Genomic DNA, 20,048 nt, shown 5'->3' with positions numbered 1-20,048 from the left:
AAATAAAAAAAAAAGATTATTCTAATTGGATTTATGTAACGAAATATCTGTTCCTAGTGTGCTGTATGCAAACCCAGTAAGTTGTTATCCTCTATGTTTTACAACATGTACAGATGAAGTGTAGTTCTCCACTATCTGTGACGACAGCGTGTTACCCCAGATTCACTGAAGATTCGCCAGCTGTTCACAAGTAGTCCTGTCGCTTTGCTTGTTGAAATGTTAACCTCAGCCTAGCACGCGAGGAGACTCGCAGACACTCCTGCACACAGATGAAAATAACTTAATTCACATTTACTATGTTTGTTCTTCACAGAGACGTAGCACAAAATATAATGGAAATCGCTATGCTTTCCAGATGTCATCAGTCCAACTTGGTAACTCAGAGACAGCCAACAGTGCTAGCATCAGTGGCATTCCTGGACGTAGTCTAACTTAGTTCTGCTCATGATGAGGTCTCATTCAAATTTAATAAAGTCTACAGCAATGGAAACAAAAAGTGCACAAAAGTCTCAAAATGACAACATAGTGAGGGGTCTTGTGTCAGGATCCGTTGGGTTTAAATTGAGTTATGTTTGCGCAAAAAAGTCAAATGTGTATGGAAAATGTTTTAGGGATATCCACAACACAGTAATGTAGCCACAGCAAAATTGGCGGCTGGTGAGTCCATGGCGATTGCAGTCCTCCGGGGAAATGGCATTGAGATTGGTTCTGAGATGACGGGGATATCGAGGTTCAAAAATCGCTGTTAGGAGAGCTGACCAACGCTAACACAGAGAGCCCTTCGGCCCTCGCTGCAGTGCTTCCTCCTAAGCCTGCTATGTTGTACACACCACCCAATCCCCTCGCCTCAAACTGTGTGATTCTTTCTGTGGAGAGGAGAACCAACAAAATGCGATAAATAGATCGATCGGGCTCCTGTTCGGTGCATCAATATCCCCAGGTTAGGGACCAGAACCTCGGCTGTGCTGAACCATTATCGACCCGCTCAATCCCACACAGAACTAAAAGGTTTTGCACACAACCGCCAAGATCCATTTGTAAAATCATTTTTTCGGAAAGGCTTAAACTATATAGGTTTCCATGAACAACTGCAGACCCATTGAATATAAGCAAACGCCAGTTATGCTTCAAGTCTGTTCAATCTATTAGCAGGGGGTGGGGTTGGGGGGGGGGCGTTAAGAGACTGCATTTGGTCAGCATGAACTGTTAAGTATACGTTTATGGCTGTGATATGTCTGGAGGCCTGTAAGTATGTTGTTGATGAGAGACTTCTTTTATCAGAAGTGCCTGCTGTCTCTCAAGTTACATGTTTTCAGTATTAATGAACCATAAATATTTCATCTTAGATTAGTTTTAAAAATGTAATAACGTAATAATGGCACTGAATGGCAATGAATTATCACGAGAACAAATAGAGTTAAATAAGTCACACGGCTCAGCATGTTTGATCTTCAGAAGACTGGGATTTTTCTATTATAGAATCAAAGATAGGGCATGATTTAAACACATAACATAGGGGGTTCAAAAGAAGTTAGGGTTAGGGTTAAAAAAAAGTTTATTTGAGTTTCATTAGTACGAGTTTTGTGACATGCTATTCAACTCTTGGTCTGTAGCCCCAGTCTTATTGACCTTGATGCTTTTTCTTCCACTTCAATTTGATATTTATAGAGCATTTATAAAGAGATGTATATAAAGCACATTTTTAAAAACAGTGTTCTGACCATCCGCTGGTGTTGAGGGGTTCAGGGGAGATCCCCATGGTTTGCAAGCTTGATGGGAACCCTTAAGAGACTTAATTCTTTTTTTTTTTAAAGTATGAAAAAATGTCCATAGAAATTGATTAGCGCTCCACTGTGGCTGTCCATCGGGGATTCCAGAACATGAATACTGAGCAGTTCTGGTCCAGTGGGAGTGGCATTTGCACAGAAAGGGGGGAAAATGAAAAAATGGACCAGAACAGAAATTGCTGGGTATAATAACTTGTCTTTAGTAACAGTGTTAAAGTACTAGATTTTTAATGACAAAGAAAGTCAACAATTAAAGTAGATATTGCAAATAACGATTGTATCATCAAGTATTACGTGTGTCAGTCCTCCAAAAATCTGGATTAATTTTATGCTAAAAGGGACCCGATAATAATTAATCACCAAATAATTACTCAGCATTAATGTAGATGTTGTGTAGCTAATGCCATGTCAATATGTCAATAGGCTACAATTAATTAGTTACATGAGAATGTACATGACGTGTGACAGCCGATGGCAAAGTGAAATATAGCAATCACAGTAAGATGCCATTAGTTGGCTCTTGTTGCAGAGGGTTATTTTTTTAACCCTTTTAATGTGTAAGATCACAAATATGTGAGACCAATGTTCTTAACTGAACATTCTAATGCTGATGTAACAATCACCACTGGTAACTGAAAGCAATGAAATTCTAGAACACTGACATAGAATTAAAAATAATAAAAATCCAAAATATGTACTCTTCAAAGGGTTAAAACATTGTTTTTTGTTTGTTTGTCTGTTTGTTTTTTTAAACCAGTAGTGGGGGAGAGCAGGCTGGTTGGTCTCTTTGTGTCTTCTGTTATCAGTGGCACAGCAATGCTGTTTTATCAGTGGTTTTTTGTGCTAGCATCGGTTGTCACTGCTTTGCACATTCCGGCTTCCAGATACTTTTGTTTTGTAATAAATGCATTCGTGCTGCACCTTGGCATGAAGAAAGCACTTCAGTGGATCGTTAGTGAATCCAGGCCCAGGCATGAGGCCAGTCAGCAGCAGAGCTAAAGAAATGACAGTGCGGTAGTGAAGTAATATATATTCCTACTCTTTTTCTTCTGCTTACCCTTTACAAGAAGTCGTTGGCTGAGGACACCGTCATATATCAAGCCCATCGCCCATCAACGGAATGGAATGATGTTCAGATGGCTCTGTAAATTACTAAACTTGTCATTGCCTTCACAAACTGCATTCTGGGAGAGAGAGGAAAAAAAAAACTTGAAATGGGGTTGAAGCATCTCAGCTACATTTGAGAACATTTTGACGTTGTCTGGCTAATGCTAGCTGGCTGGACAGTGGTAACCAACGTTGTAGGTTTTCATTGCAACCCTAATTTGGCACACCTGGCTCCCCTAATTAGCAGTTAAATAAGATAGTTAGCTGTTGAATGGGGTGTGCTTTGTCCGGGTTGGACAGTAGATCTCGAGGAATCGAGTTGCTTGCCACCTTCTCAAGACTGATTTGAGCTTCTACATGCTGAGTACAGGAGTTCTCTGACTGATCTTCATCAAGGAAATAAAACATTTTTTGTAGTTCATTTTAGCGAAAGGGGTAATTCCAAGATTGTGGGGAAAGAAGGTGTATGTTTTCTGCCCATTTTACTGATATTCTAGTGGGAAATTAGCTAATTTAACTTGCAGCAACCAGGCTTGAGTCATGTGACCTCAACTCCGGAAGTAGCCCAATGAAACTGGCTGGCTGGCACTGTCCACCGGCTTACTACCGCATTCAAAAGAACAGCGGTGCGTGAGACACAGACTGACGCCAGCAACATCATGATTCAAAAAAGAGCGGCTGGATCACGTGACACACCATCTAATGCAGCGCGTTCAAATGGGATCGGCTTGATGCCACTTTAGCGATTTAGCATGTTGAATAAGGAGAGATGAGGGCAGCGGGCGAAAAGCCAAGAAACAGTAACAAGCGTGGCACACCGACCCCGCTTCGCTGTTTGGCCTGATGTCCTGGTGGACAAGGAGCCAGAGGAGGTGAACCCGTGACTTGTGGCATGTTTTTTTCTGACTGCGCTCTGTGGCTTGTTGCGGGGGGAGAACAGTAACCCCCCTTCATTAAGCAGTGATGTCCAGTCACAATGCCAACGCATCAGAACGGAACCGGGTCAAGTTTCCTAGCAACACAGCACTCGGACGGGCAGTCCAGGTATCAAAGAGACCCAGCCACAGCCATGTGCACAGAGCTGCACCGGAGTTCATCGTCTGTTTTTCTGTAGGCACACGATACAGGAACAAGGCCTCTGAGTTTATATCAACATCTCAACGGTTCCAATTAGACCAACTGGCATGTAGCACCTGCTTTTGTTGTTGAACGCACAGCCCTTTTTATAGCCAAAGTAATTCTTCATAATGACCCTGGTGTTTACTGCTGGAAGATATTAGACCTGAGCTGTCTGTTTGTCTGTTTTCCTTCCTACTGTTTTGCTTTTGTAAGCGAACCAGGCTTTTTGGAGAAGCTGAAACAACAATTTCATCGAGTTTTTCTTTGCCACTTTGTCCCCTTCGGCTGTAGCTTTGCGGGGGTTGAGACCGGGGTTGTGCTGTGAAGTGCACTGTGACAAACTCTTTGTAAAGTGCGCTATATAAATAAAAATCTGATTGATAGATTGAACTACATCATTAATTTGGAAAAGACATCACTCTCAGAACAGCCATTCCTCAGAGATACCTGATTATGTCTTTCACACACTGTATTTCTCAGTACATATATTTTTTTTTACATGGAAATGGGGTATACTGATAATATATTGCAACTTTGAAATATATGAACAGATACACTAACTATTGCCTTAATTAAATTAAGGCAAAACGTATAACATTTTTAACATTGTAGTTCCACCTTGAATATATTGACATGTATGCCATTTTTATAAGGGATGACTTCATTTGTACAGTTTACTAACCATTTCAGCAGTAATAAGGTTTGCGTGTGCGAGTTGCTTCTCTCAGGAAAGTGCTAGGGCACATTTAGACTACCACTCTGATGTGACCTGATTCAGATTTTCCCCACACATCTGCCACAGATTGGATTTTAATTGCTCAAAGTGTAAACAACAGAAAAACACATGGTATCCGTTTTTTTTTTTTTTTTTTGTTGGATCAAATGCAGGCCTCCTTCCTATGCGATATTAAATTCCGATCGGCAAAATTCCAACCTGAATTTAAACATTCAGATTTTTTCCCCCAAAGTGACATGTTAATGTCATGTCAGTGCATCACACAACACATTAAATTCACACATGTAAACACACAGGTCACATACATATCAGATAATATAAACACCTAAGGTGGAAAGTCCAGGGGTCAGAAATTAAAAGGCCTGCCATGTGTTCCTTCCACCCATGAACTCAGTCGTCAGCTGATTTAATTAATTAGTGCTACCTGCTGGCCAAAGAATTGTGCTAATTAGCAAATCCAGGTGATTGGAACAGAATACAGGGGAGGACTTTCCGTACCTGGAATTTCCACCTCTGGTAAACGCTATAAACAAAAGATCGGATTTCATCAAGACGTCCAATTCAGGCATCATGACCATGCAGTGTAAATGCAGCCTTAGTCAGCTTCATACTTTTCTCATCACAAATAAAGTGACTCAAATGAAATGTCTGATGTCTCTCCGGAAACACCAGCGAGGCAAAGAATGTACATTACTTTCACATTCCAGAGCGATCAAACCTGAGAAAAAAAGTCTTACTGACAACTTTTTTTGGATTCATATCAATCAAACAGCATTAACTCTGTTAATCCTTATTTCCTGGCACAGCGTCCATCCTTGCTGTTATCGCAGGTGACTTTCACTTATTATGCGTCTTGCAAAACCTGCCAATTAGTATATTTGTTTCCTCGTGTCAGCAAACGAACTGAGGTGGAATTTTGCAATGCGCCTCCCTGCATTGCAAGTTTGTAATAACTGGAGAAATTGTAATTCACTGAGAAATCTTGGTTTTCCGCGGTGTTGTCATAACAAATGTAACAAACTCCACCAGTACAGAGTGTTAGACGTGTTGCGATAATACCGATAACAGCACAAAAACTTTATACTTTGTTTCTTCTCCTGTCTCTCGGATTTAAATGCACACTGTCTGAAAGGAGAGATTTTAGGCAACATTTTATTCATTTTAGAGTTAAACAATTCAGAGTCTGCATTCATGATGTATTTAGTAATGTTTTGAGAGTGCAATTTTGTCATTCTCATTTCTGTGTGGGCACATACTCATTTGGTGATTATGAGTTTGTCCAAAGGTAGCATTATTTAATGTGCTTTGCTGCTACCTTACTTATTACCGAATCCACTTTACCTGTTAGCTGGCTAGCTGAAGTGCATGCAAAAAAAAAAAAAAAAAAACCTAATCACAAAAAATATATGATAGGAGACAGAAATATATAGAGCTAAAATGCAATATGTTCACAAAACGTCTGTGAGTGCGGATGCCTGTAATGATGAACTTGACTGTTATATTACTCAAATGCATGCATAATGGAGTGGGGTTGTGCAATTGAACATAATGGAGTACATTAACAGGATTTTTAAACAGGATTGTTCAGGAGCAGATGAGAGAAGTTCCACCCACTGTTCTGTTAGTGTTTACATTGCATGCTGGGAAAAAAAAAAAATCTCTCATACATAGATAAGAATGCATTACCCTTTAGCTAATGTGTTAATACCTTTTCTTTCTAGCTTCTTCGCCCATATTTTAATGGTTCTGCATATTACTTTGCAATTTCAATGGAAGGGTTTAAAAGGAGGCAGTCAAGCAGTCCTATATCCTTTTGGATAGCAAGAAAATTAATTAATTTATGTATGTATGCGTGTACAGGAATGGTTTAAAAAGTGAGTACTAGTTGTTACAAGAATAGAACGCAGCAAAGTTAGTTAACTTTTTTCAGTTCCTTGTCAGGAGAGGGGGAAGCTGTCACGGTTTTTCTATCAGGGAATGGCCGCCACCTTCCCCCCCCCCCCCCCATACCCGTTTGGTGGGAATGGCGCTCCCAGCTGGGGGGCCGTGTGTTTGGCGTGGAGCGTTACTGTCAGGTCCGCTGAGTGGGAAGCGCTAAGCGCGAGAGGACCTACGCCAGCGTCACACACCTCCCGGACGCCTCCAGCCTCTTCCGCGCTGACGGGCGGAGGCAGCCCAGAGCTGACAGAGAGGCTGCACCAGAGGCGCGGGGCTGCACCCCCCCTTTTCAGTGCAGCCCCCTTTATTTCGGGGGCCACTGTGCGTTCCCATCCCCGGCAACACGCCGCTCCCATCCCGCAACGCACTTTGGAAACGGAAACGCACGTGAAACGTGCCGATACGGACTTTACAGGTACAAGCACGCTGACTCAATCCAGCGCACGTATACAGTACAGGCACACACACAGGCAAAGACATACAAACGCACACACACACACACACACACACACACACACACGCACAGACTCAGTCAAACACCCTTTAATCGAGTGGAACCACGCTGGCTTCAATGAGGGGAGCGGGGCTCCTCAGGCAGAACCCCCGCTGCTTTCCCACAATGCCGCTCGCTGCACTAAAAGGTTTGCAGGAAGACGTATTATATAGGGCCCCTGGAAAAAGCATTTTTGAAAGACTGTGACTTGCACCAAAAAAAAAACAAAAAAAATAGAATAGTGCGTGTGTTGTGGGGAGCCGTGGTCGAGGCGTTGATTAATGCATTAGGTGTGAATGTGGACGGGGACGATGTGTGAGATCGGCTTAGGACATGTTGCCATGGCTGCGAGGACGGCGAATGAAACTCAAGGGGACACGCGTTTTTTTTTTGTTTTTTGTTTCATGAGTATTTATTTATACATCTTAAATTCATATTTCAAATATATTTTCCTCTAAAATATTTCAGTACATGATATAGAATATACAACAACCAGCACTGTGACTACGTTTTTTTGTTCCCCCCCTCGCGCGAGTCCGCGCCTGCGTCCGTGTCCCAGGTCCACGCAGCACTGTAGGGGGCGCCACACGCTCTCCCCGGCTGAGCCGCCAACCGCCGTGGAAAATATGACTGAGGGGATCTACACTGGGCTGCGCACACAGAACACTGAAGACACGGGGAGAGACTGCAGCTGCCCAGTCCCTCTGTTTCACAGGGCTGCGTGTGTGGTGTGTGTGTGTGTGTGTGTGTGTGCATATGAGCGAGTGTGTGCGTACGCGCACGTGTACGTGTGTGAATATGTACATGTTCAGCATGTTTTTGTGGGCTGGTCTTTGCAGGTGTTTTTCAGTGCATTATGGGTGATTTGTGAATGTGCACACAATTCATTTTTAATTCTTGAGTCTAAGAGATGTTTCAACAGTACACAGGGTGTAGTGAAATGATTAAAAAGTGTGTTTGTGTGTGTGTGTGTTTTATTTCAAGCAAATGCCTTTCTGAACTTTTCTGACTCCCCAGATACACACTTCAATTTACACAGTCAGTGCAGGGGCCAGAGTGGGGTGAAATCCCATGATGTGAGCCATGTTTAGGTAGTGCGCCCCCTGCTGGTCTTGCAGCTGGTGAAATGGAGAGGGACTGTCCACCTGCTCACACTCCGGGTCGGTAAGACAAACAGAGCCACAGAAAACGCGAATGGTTTTCCCCTGACTTCCATATGAAAACGCTATGTGAAAACTGCACACGTCTAAACAGGATATTTATCTGAACGGCATTCAGGACATAATTCACTCCCCCTCCCCCCCTGCCCCCCCCCCACCCAAGCTCGCTCGACTCCGTATTTTAATAAAGTGCATGAATAAGCCACGTACCGAATAAATGTTGAAACTCGGAATTTCATTTCCTGACACAATTCCGCTAGATTAAAATATTTGTGGACGTGCACAAAAATTCATAATGCACTGGCTGAAAAGCAGATTGCTGATTTGTCCGCACAACATAAATACATTTATCAGTCATTCTATGGCTTCGTTTAGAATCCATTGGCATCTTCGGTTCGTCTCACTTCTTGAATTAGAATAACAACTAAATAGGCTAATATGTCGTGATCTGGGGGGTGAGTTTTTTTTTTAAATTTTTTTTTAAATGTATTATTTATTTATTTATTTGTCTGTGGCAATGACCTTGCACTGAATGACACAATTGCCTGGAATTCATTTTCCCGGGAGCATTTAATGAGAGGAATTAAGCCGGTGCCACTGGTGGTTTTTCGAATTGCTGCAAATCGCACAACGGCCATCTCTAACTCTCCGTTGCCCTTTTTCAGTCATCAGTGCTCAGCCAATGAGACTGCTTCCTGAAGCGCGGTTTAATCCACCTCATTTTCTGCTGATGGCTGCCTTCAAACACATTTAGGCATAAAAAAAATCAAAAAGGAAAATAAGGTATGCAAAGATCCATATGGCCTGCACTGAGCAGATGATTCACATTGTATTAAGACTGACATCATCATCAGTAGCAACACATTCACAGATGATGTGTGTGTGTGTATGTGTGTGTGTGCGTGTGTCCATCCCTAAATTTACACACGTGTGTGATGGCTTGAAACTGTGTTGTTGTAATTGGACATCAAACCCTCACACTCAAGGGAGGCCATGACACATCTTGGAAAAGATCCACTTGAAGATGTTTGTCTGGGCTGGTTCTCCCTGGTGTGCCTCCTCTCCTCAAAGCACAATGTTTCTCAGCAACGGTAATGTCACATTGGATTAGCTGAGCTAGCGATGATTACGGGAGAAATCGAAAGCCCTGTAAGACAAGGCATTTCATTTAAACTATCAGCACTTCAACATGACCTGGGACACTAAAAACTGGTGAGAGACATTCATGTTAATTCACTTTAGGAACGAACATTTAAACTACTGAAATTAATTAAAATGATAGTTCCTTTGGCCACTTTCTTTTTTAAAATATGCAGCACAAACCATTTCCAAGCTGAACACATTTAGAGTGTGTTCATATGAAATAGTATTAATTGGTCGTGGTTCTTGTGTGCAACAAAAATCGTCTCGCAGCCAGCTACATTCTAAGCACTCTTAGAAAGCCTTCCGTTTTGCCATTCAGGTTGATTATAACAGGACATCAACCAGCAAATGACAGGGTCAGAAAGTAAACTATGAAAATGTGCCATGTGTTTCCATCAGCTTTCCCAAAATGGCGTATTCTGAAGATGGAAGTGTCACCACCATTCGTTGCATCTTTAGAATTGAATTTCACCAGCTATTTCGCTATTTTTTCTTTTCGACCAGTCTCTCAGTCCCAAGTCATGCATTCATACTGAGAATGAATACATTAATGTCATGATAACTCATGTCTGATATTTACACGGAATCTTGTTTATACAGTACATTACAGAATATGAGTTTATTAATGCTACTCTAAAAGCATGGCGTTGGAGGTAGCGATCAGGGGCACAGCCAGGGACTTTGGGCCCCACAGAAAATCCTGTGTTCTAATATCTTTTTTAGGGCCTCTGTTAGTCAGGGCCCATTCCTCCTCCCCTAGACAGTGCCCCTGGTGGCGGTCTATGGAATATTCGTAACGCCGTTTATGTATGCGTAACACTGCCCACACACATAACCATGGGGGGGGGGGGGAGTAGTTGTACACAGAGGGCTGCGCCAGAGGAGCTCAGCTGCTCCATGCAAACAGAGCAGAAATGAGATGCCTGATTCCCTGCTGCCGTGGTTACCGTTCCCGCCCCCTCCCCCCCCGGCGGGAAAACGGAGTCTCGGAGGCTGGGACGGAACACGGAACGCCGCAGAACTCCGAACGAGACGCAAGGACGAGCTGTCAGAAGGCGAGCTGGCGACGCTATGCTTTTAGGATATATGTAAACGAGCGAGTTAGCGAGCGTGGTTATGCAAGCCGGGGTCCTTGGCTATGGTTGTGTGGCAGGCATGACACTTCAAGGAGAGGAGATACAAGCGTAGGGAAAAGTTGTTCAACACCGACGGTCCTATGAGCAAACACACAAACAGCCATCTGGCAAGCTAAGTGGGAAAGGCCATGACCTGGAGTACACGCAGAACATCAGTTCTTTGCCAAGCGGCTGGTTCCTCGGGCCCATACTAAGGCCCAAATTTCTGGGCTTAATAAAGCTCTTTCAGTGGAACTTCTCCATTGAGCTTTCTGCTTAGTCCAGAAGTGGACTTAATCTGGGACTGAGAAACCAGCCCCAATCACAATAGATTAGATATATTTGTCGTGTCTTAATTGCATTACACGGTAGAACTTTTCAGGGTAGATCCAAGGTGACGACTTGCAGACACAAATTATCAGTTCGGTGGGGCATCCAGCCACTTCTGTGAACTCGAAACTCCTCTCCCGCGCACGCTAAGTGTCCCGCGAATAAAGGGGGTCGGGCGTCTGGGTCTCTCGTTCCTGCCCCGTTCGTAACCGGGTCTCCCGCGCGTCCAAAAGCCACGGTCACGTTTCCATGGAAGCGCAAAAACAGGCCCACACGGCGGCCACACACACCGTCGCCCACTTTGAGAGTAAGAAACGAAATACTTTTCGTGTTCTTTTCCTTCTGAGGAGATAACGGTAAGATAATGAGATAACGAGGAAATACGATGGGAAAATAGCGGTATTTTGAAGTTCTGTTATTCTCGGGGGACTACAGTCCTGACGTACAGCACACACCCTCAGATTAATCTTTGTAATTTTGTGCTCGGGATACTTTTAAAACACTTCCATTTGTGGTTATGCCCTCAAAGAAACGTAAATGTACTGCAATGGACTGACATAAAATATATGACCAATACATTGCAGCACTTCAGAGTACTCTGGCAAAATGTAGGAATAACTGCCACTTTCAGACACTGCAATCTACATTACACTTTACAATATATTTCGGTATATTCAACTTCTCTAAGCGTGTACAGAGAGATATGTGGAGCGTATGGATGATACATTCTTTTTTTGTATTTCTGTAATGAAGAGTACTGATAAATGTATTTTTTTAAAAACCTACATACAGTATCTTTAAAAAAAAAAAAAAAAACCTTGTTGCAAATTGTATTATAATTCCTGAGGTCTGAAAGGGAAAAAATTTTAAACGGGATTAGCCGTGAATCGGCGGTTTTTTTTTCCACCAGGCATCTCATTTCTGGAACATATTGCCTTTTAAACGGTCCGTATGGATCTCAATATCCCACCACCCCACACGCAGCACAATCAATATGAGATGCGTATCCGCAACCGAACCCGGGCTGGAGACACAACGCGTGACATTCATTATCGGGAATCATGTGTGACAGCCTGGAACGATAATAACACACACCCCCATTCTCTGCCCAGTCATTATCCAGGGTCTCCATTCTCCGCCCTCCTCCTCCTCCCTCGTTTCAATGACTGGCCTTTGCATGTCATTATTGATCTATTCCTTCCACCACCTGGTTCCTCTTCCTCTTTACCTCGTAGATAAAAAAAAGGGGGGTGGGGGAGGAGGGGGGAGGTGTTCCCCGTCCACTGTGGAGGACGAAATCAATAGAGAGCGCGACTGGAAGTCTACAACGCCGACAATGAGATGCACAACATGCAGCCAGCGTAGAAGAGATGTCTGGGGGGAGGGGGGTGGGGGGGTGGGGTTGGAGGTGGAGGAGAGGGGCGGATGTGCCTTGTCTTTTCCTGGGTGGCTGAAGAGGTGGAGCGGCGATCATTTCGGACCTCAGTCTTTTCGGGGCAGGGGAGTTAAAAAGTCACACTGGGACTCCCCTCTACGCAAATGTTCTCCACCCCACATCACCAAAAACAGAATTCCCCCCCACCCCCTTTCTGATTTCCGCTTTCCCCATGAAACAGTCCTGGGTCCTCTGAGCAGGCAGGCAAGAGAGGAGTACGCTAAGGTCAACAAGACAACAAAATACTACAGAGGAAAACAAAAAGAAAGATTGTATAAATTTGTGCTTCTTCTGTTTCGATTCACCATAGTTGTTTTTCATACGCAAAAGTCACTGACGTGTAATTACAGTTTGTAACATTTTTTAATATAGATAAATGCGTGTAAATATACAATCCCATTCAAACAGCGTCTTCTTCTGGCCCAGCAGAGGAGAAAAAAAACTGGAGGCAAGCGCAAAGTTCTGTCTCCATTTCAGTTTCACTTCCTTTCTTGAATTTCAGTTTCTTTCTTTTCTCTCTCTTTATTTTTTTTCCGGATCACAAAACTGAAGTCTTGATCCAGTGGCTCCTCCCTGTCCCGTTGGAGGTGAGGTGGGTCGGATGGGGTCATTGGGGGGTTATGGGACAGAACACCCCCCGCCCCCACCACCACCGCCGCCACCTACCGCCCCCCCCTTCCTTCTGTCCTCTGGTCCGATAGCATCTTTGGTTAAGAGTGTTCGACACTTGGGTGCGTCTGGAACAGGTGAGGGAGTGCCGTGGGAGGGTGTGGAGAACGGGAGAAGGGAAAAGGGTGCAAGAATGAAGAAAGGAGAGTGTGTGTGTGTCTGTGAGTGTGCGTGTGCGAGTGTGTGAGTGTGCGTGTGTGAGGGGTGTGTGTGAGTGTGTAAGGTGTGTGAGTGTGCGCATCGGTGTGCGTGAGTGTTTGTGTGTGTGTGTGTGTGTGTGTGCGTGTGTGTGTGTGAGGGTGTGTGTGTGTGTGTGTGTGTGTGTGTGTGAGTTATGACAGTGTGAGAGGGAGAGGGTTGAGGATGTTGGGAAGAGATAGTCTGGGAGTATGAGAATCGAAGGAAAGTGACATTGGGTGACAAAAGGATTTGACAGACAAGGCGAGCAGCGGAGAAACAGGATGGATAGGATAACAGGGAGGGTGATGGATGCAGGGTCTATGAAGGACTACCACAAACAGGAGGGAAAACAGAGTGGAGGAGGAGGAATCGGTATTTCATACACTTCTCCAAAGTGAGAGAAAGAGAGGGATGAGGCTAAGGGGGTTTAGCGGGTAGTAAGAGAGAGAGAGAAAGAGAGCGAGCGCGAGAGCGTTTTCTGGGCAGTGCCTGCCTCCGTAGACAGGGGGCGCTGTGTGTGCTCATCATCTGTGGAACAGCTGCAGGCAGAGGAGCACGCAGACCAGCAAGGTGTCCAGCTGCACAGTGGGCCCTCCGGACAGCACTGCAGAAACGAAAGGCGGAATTCGAGGTTAGACTGACGCCCCCCTCCACCAATCAGAGAACAGAGAGTGAGGCTAACGAGCGTCGTGATTGGTGGAAAGCGCTGCCCATCGCTGGCTGTTGAGAACCAACTAAAATACTTTGCGCTACATAGAAAAAAATTTGTGATTGGTCACAGAGCACTGGAAATGAATCCGCTAGCCCCACCCATTCGTGGAGACGCGCTGTCTAACCGTTGACATTAATCTTGTGGACAACAGTCGCATGCTGTGCTAAACGGCCGCAGATTCTCTGTAACCCCAGATCAATCAGAAACACAGCATGGAGGCACAGGAATAATTAGAGCAGTTCAGCGTTTGCTCTCCCATGAAAAAGAGAGGAAGGCCCCAGTAAAATGTCTGCACTCTTGACCAAAACTCCTTTTCTCGCTCGCTAAAACGGCAATTATGAAAAGATATTTTATATGCGTGGGAATTGATTTTCACTTGAGTTAGCCTAACCCCCGCAGCTTACCGTATTTTAAAAGAGTGCCTTCTGCTTTGAAGATCGCACCGAGTGGCCTGTGCCAAATTCTTTTGCCATCGCTTCCTTAAACAACAGTGTCCCTGTAGAGAATGTCTGGGCTGTAACTGAAGAGGCCCACATTTAAGGCAGTCAAGAAACGTTGGCAAGCCAGGGACCGTTCGGCTTTTTCGTGAAATGACTGACAACACCGAAAGCAATTCAAGAATTCAGGGCTTATTTCAGCAGTGAGTCAGGGGAATGTTCTTCACATTAATAAACACAAGCTCTTCCCAGACAGCGCGGAAGAAACAGGTCTACTATACGACACGTGTACACAGAGGTGAGCACACACCCACCAGCTGAACATTAGGCATGCAAGCTGCCTGCAAATGACTTAGATAAATAAGGAACAGATATTGTATTTAAAAGATCGATATGAATTTATGTCAGGGGTTTTTAGCTGGCAGAAAATCAATGTATTCATAATAAAGCTTTTCTTTTTTTTTTGTTCCCTTTCAATACAAAAACAAGTTAAGTGGCCGGCATCCCATTTGTGATGTCTCTTTCAAGGGCCTTTGAAGGGGGCGGAAAGTTTCCAAAAAGGGGGGGGGGGGGGGGGTAGGAGGGCGGGGGTGGATTTGGCAGGGGGTGTGGAGCGAAGGGCTGTCCTCTCTCTGTCTCTCATTCGGAGCCAGCTTGGGGGGATTCGTTGGACGCGTTACCTGGACGCGTCGCCTCAGGACGCGTCCGTCTGAAAGCCAGCTCGAGGCTCTGCTGATGAGCTGAACCAGCGCGGCAGCCGGCGCGGCGGCACCAGCGCCAAAAAAACGGAGACCCTCGTCAGTGGTAAATTAAGATGAATATTTACGCACACCGGCCCAGGAGGAGGTGATGCGAAGGAGGGCGAGGGCTTGCTGCGAGCGTGACCAGCCTTCGCCGTGCCGCCGCTAGTGTGTGTTGCTTGTGTGTCGGCGTGAAACTGTCTCTGTAGCCGGACGGAAACTCCGAAGGAGGCCAAGACAGAGCCTGCCGCAAATATCCGAGCCCTGCCATACCGACCCCGAGCCAGACTGGGCCGAACCGGTCGGGTTCTCCCAGAATTCCCACGCGGCAGGAACATCTGCAACCCACCACGAAGAAAAGAAGCAAGCGGCTCCACAGAAACACTCCTCTGTCCATGCCTTCTCAGGCCGGTGGGAGTCTTGGCTACTTTTAAAGTTCTGGGCTTCTCTTTCAGAATCCAGGAAATCTACAGTGTGTTCGGTTTTTTTTTTTTTTTTTTCCACCCCCTTGCGGTGAAGTATGCCGCCGATCCCCCCCCACCATCACCTTGGAACCCAAAGGGATTGTGGGGGTTTCTGGTCTCCTGGTGTGGTTGCCGTGGTTCCTTTCGGTCTCCTGACTGCCACTGGCAGTGGAAACACAGAGCTGCTCAGACAGAGCGAGACGATGGAGTAACACACCAGAGGAATGCTGGCTCTCAGAGCAAGGGAAACTGATAGCTTCCCTTTTATAAAGGCCCAGGCCCATCCATGGGGGATTGGGTTCAGACAGAGTAATACGGGCTCATGTTTTTTTCCCCCCGCAACTCCAGACTCCATGTAAGCTCTGTGAGAACATTGCGTACTTTCAGCAACTCTCTCCCTCTCTCTCTCCCTCTCTCTCTCTCTGTCTGTCTCACTCGCTGCTCTGTCTCTCTCTTTCTTTTGCTCTTTCTCCTCCCTTCCTGTCCTCCCTAATGTCTCCCGCTTCTCTTCCTCCTTTTAAAACTTGAGAGCGGAGTGACAGAACGGCTCAGGGCCGTTTCTCGCTGTGGCGCGGCGGGGACGGGCCGGGTTGTTTACCGAAGACGGAGCGCGGCGTATCCGACTGGGCTGGGGGCGGGAGGCTCTGCTTGTTTACAGAGCATCGGGGCACGGTGAGAGAAGTGGAACCTGCACCAGGAACGTTAGAGAGCACGGATATGCCCCCCCCCCCCCGTCCGCCCTCCCCCCCACTCTGACAGCCACTCTGAACTCACACTTGCTCTACTCAGGAGGAGAAAAAGGAGGGTAGGAGGAGGTGAGGATGAGGAGGGGTGAGGAAGAGGAAGGAAGAAAGGAAGGAAGGAAGGAAGCAGGAGCTGAGGAAGGGTTGCAGGTTCCTCAACAGGTTCCACGCCATCGCTGTCCCCCTTCTCTGGGCCCAGTTCCAGTCGCTCCCTGATTTATGAGTGTGAGCTTGTACACAGAACGTCAGAGGCAATCATCATTCATTTTAGGTAGGGGTAGTGGAGGGGTGGGGGGGGTGAGTGGGGGGGGGGGGCTGGGGGGGGAACGCATCTGCACTCCGCGCTCAACCAACTGGGGGGCAGGTAATACATCAGCTGGGTAATGCAGCTGGGCACGCTCACTAACTGCATCCTGGGAGACAGGCTGAAGCAAAGGCTCATGGGAGTGTGGGCCACACACACACACACACACATGCACACACACACAAACGCACAAACGCACACAGGCACGCTCACACACAGATGCACACACACACAGTCTGCTCACACACGTGCGCATACACACGCACACAACCTGTGCACACACGTGCACACATGAACACACACACACGCACGCCTGCACACACACACACACACACACACACACACAAACCCAGCCTGCTCGCACCGATGTCCTTCAGGCTTTTCTGTCAGTCTGCAGGGAGAGTGGAAGCTTGGCTGACCCTTCGCTGCAATTAATCTCAGTTGTTAATTTGTCCTATTTTCCCCCTTCAGTTTCACCGCCTCGCATTTCCAGACAAGCTCGCGCGTATCTTCCGCAGCCAGGTGGCCCGCCCCCACTAAAACACAGCAACCGCGCATGCATGCAGCGCATGCATGCAGCGCGCTGCACCGACGCAACCACTGCGCGGCTCCTCCGGTGGACAGGCGAGTGAACGCGGCAGCTGGTACGATGAAATTTGGGCAGGACGGGGGCGCCTGTATGTGTTCCGAACTGGCGCGGTACATCGCATTAAAGAAACTGGCCTGTGAACTGAATACTGCTGGCTATTCTTTTAAAAAAAATTAAAATAAAAAACTGGAGATTTAAAGTGCATTTCTGAATACACATCGACCTACCTCACTGCATGCTTTTTGTGAAATTGACACCTTGCATGCGTGTGTGTGTGTACGTGTGTGTGTGCATGCATGAGCGTGTATTTGTGTGTGAGTTTGAGTGTCTGTGCATGCGTTTGTGTGTGTGTGTGTGTGTGTGTGCGTACGTGTGTTGCGTGCATGTGTTGTACACCTTTAACCACCCACTTCTACCTAATGCTGATTATTAGTGTGTTTGTGTATAAGAATAATAAGTTATGTGTTAGCCCCATTTCGGTCACAGTGTGTTTTCCCTGTATCTGTGCATCAGTATGTTTGATTAAATTTAGGCTCCTTTTGAACTGGGAGTACTGGACTGAATTCAGCTGAGATGGAACGTTACGCCTCCCTCAAATTCAAACTGCCGCAGGCTAAAGGAAACAAACGATTGTCTTGACAACACTAATCCTGCGTGCGAATAACTCAAATTCACCGCAAACGCCCCATGTGGTGAACGATGTGAACGTTTGAGATGATGTCACAATGCAGTTTTTTTTTTGTCAGGTACCATCACTTGAGGTGGCTCTACAATTTAATAGAATTCCAAGTACGTTTATAACCTTCAGCAGATTTTGTACTTGTCTGTGAAATTAATTTTTATTGATTCACTGATAATTGCATTATACGATTATTCTCATCATCAGTGGATCATTGAAAGCATACACGTGGCCCTGGCAAGTGGCATTAGGCCAAGCCATTTTCCCAAGGCTGACAAACTTAAGGATGTAGTTAAAGAGCATTTTTAAGCTTTGTCCAAGCCGGAATTTATGTTACTGTATGCCGCACTTCTACAGAACACAAATAATAGACCAACCGACATGACTTCCACCCGAGCCCTGCATAAGGAGGTGAGGCAGTTGGCATTCTGCTGAGTCATGCCATTCCCAGAGCCTCAAATTCTGCCGCAGATTTGGGGACCAGGAGATGGACATCTCACTAAATACTGCCGTGCTGGCACAGCACACGGAGTGCACCAAGGGTCTAGGGGCACAGCTGGCATTAATGGAGGAGCATGGCAGGAACACGGCTCATCGAAAGGAGAGCAGGGAATTCAGAATACACGAAAGGTACAATAGGACCAGACAGCTAAAAATGAGACTCACACAGCACAGTCAAAACAAATAAATAGCCAATGTTTCAAAATATGAGAAAAGTTGCAGAGACACTGACAACGTATTATAACTCTGATGCACTCCGAAAAAGCACATTTCTTTCAAACAGCACACAAATTCATTGCGGCTGAAAGGATTTTTGACTCAAATCCGGTCTGCGCACTTGAAAAAAACCTCCCTTTGGAGGAGGACTGTACTTCCTACCATGTCAATTATACATTATGTATGTCAATTACACATACATGGGGAAAACAGCACTATTTGCACAGGGAGAGTTCTGGGACAGATGCAAGAAGATGGTTCTGAATATTGTGCTGAAAGTAAAATAAAATACGTGTCTGTTCCAGCCAAGTCTTGTCAATGCAGAAAAAAAGCATCTCTTCTTTTGGACAGGATTACACCAAGCATCATCAAGCAACAGCATAAAAAAACGACTAAATGATTAAATTCAGCCACAAAGTCTATGTCTTACGTTTTAATTTAATTTAATTTAACCTGTTTAAATCAATTTCATTTTTTATTAACCTACCCCTGCAAATCACTTCAATTATTATGCATAGCCTTCTATGTTTCATTTTTGTGCAGGTGATATAACTGCACTTTTTATGTGTGTAGGCTGCTTCCCACAGAATAGAATATTTTTAAAACTTTTAGAAGACAATGCTATAAAAATATGGTACTGTCAGAATTCTGTGGTTCTATTAACCATAATGAATACAGCTCTTGACAGTGTGGAAATATTGTCATTATTTGTTAAAGGAGTGTTAACGTTCTGGAGTTAAAAAAAATGTTATTTCAGTTTTACATTAATTATGTCTTTGATTGTGCCAGACAGGCATTGTATGTGTCAAAGTTTGTGCAGGTGTTTAACCTGTTACATTTGAAGCCTGGTAAAAAAACAAAATATGTATGTTACACAAAATAGTCCATTATTCCCCCCCATCCAACCCCCACCACACACACACACACACACACACACACACACACACATACACCCAGCGGCATGAGACTTCCTGTTTATACCACAATAAATAATTCACTGTATACTTTAGGATCCATGCATTATCTCCCACGGGCTTCCTTCACCGTCTCAGATCAGGTGTCTGAAAGGTAATGGCTCGTTTTGAATATTTCATAATCCGCGTCTTTGTTTTCTTTTTTGGCCGTTGTCATGGATACCGGCGCACGAACACTCCGGGCGGTCTCCGCCCACAGCCCCCCCTCCCCCCTCCCCCCCCGGGGTTAACGAGCGGAGCTCGGCCAGCCCGTTTCGACTCCGGCTCCGCCTCTCCTGGCCCCCGTCCCCGCGTGGCGTGAGTTTGGGACGCCGGTGACAGGCGCATTAATCTGGGCCCACCGGCGCGCTCATCCCCGCCCGATCCTTCACCTCCGGGGGGCGAGAGGTGTGCCGATGCTCCCCTCATCCGGAGCGGAGGTGAAAATAAAATGAACTGCGCTCTTCCCTCTCAGAGGAAGGAAGGCGGGCTTTGCCG

The 20,048-nt window shown here is 45.6% G+C and overlaps 1 protein-coding gene across 1 annotated transcript in view; it reads right to left on the bottom strand.

The window, feature by feature from the left end:
* Positions 1 to 9,872: 9,872 nt before the first annotated feature.
* LOC135239039 (MAM domain-containing glycosylphosphatidylinositol anchor protein 1) overlaps positions 9,873 to 20,048 on the bottom strand; it is a 170,551-nt gene continuing 160,375 nt past the window's right edge. The window contains exon 18 of the mRNA XM_064307432.1: positions 9,873 to 13,816. Coding sequence (XP_064163502.1) covers positions 13,737 to 13,816 — 80 coding nt within the window. The 3' untranslated portion in view covers positions 9,873 to 13,736. The remainder of the gene's footprint in view (positions 13,817 to 20,048) is intronic.

Source organism: Anguilla rostrata, chromosome 1 (genome assembly GCF_018555375.3).
Source record: "Anguilla rostrata isolate EN2019 chromosome 1, ASM1855537v3, whole genome shotgun sequence".
NCBI lineage: Eukaryota > Metazoa > Chordata > Actinopteri > Anguilliformes > Anguillidae > Anguilla > Anguilla rostrata.
Note: the sequence above shows the minus strand (reverse complement) of the source record. Positions and strands in the feature narration are given on the sequence as shown.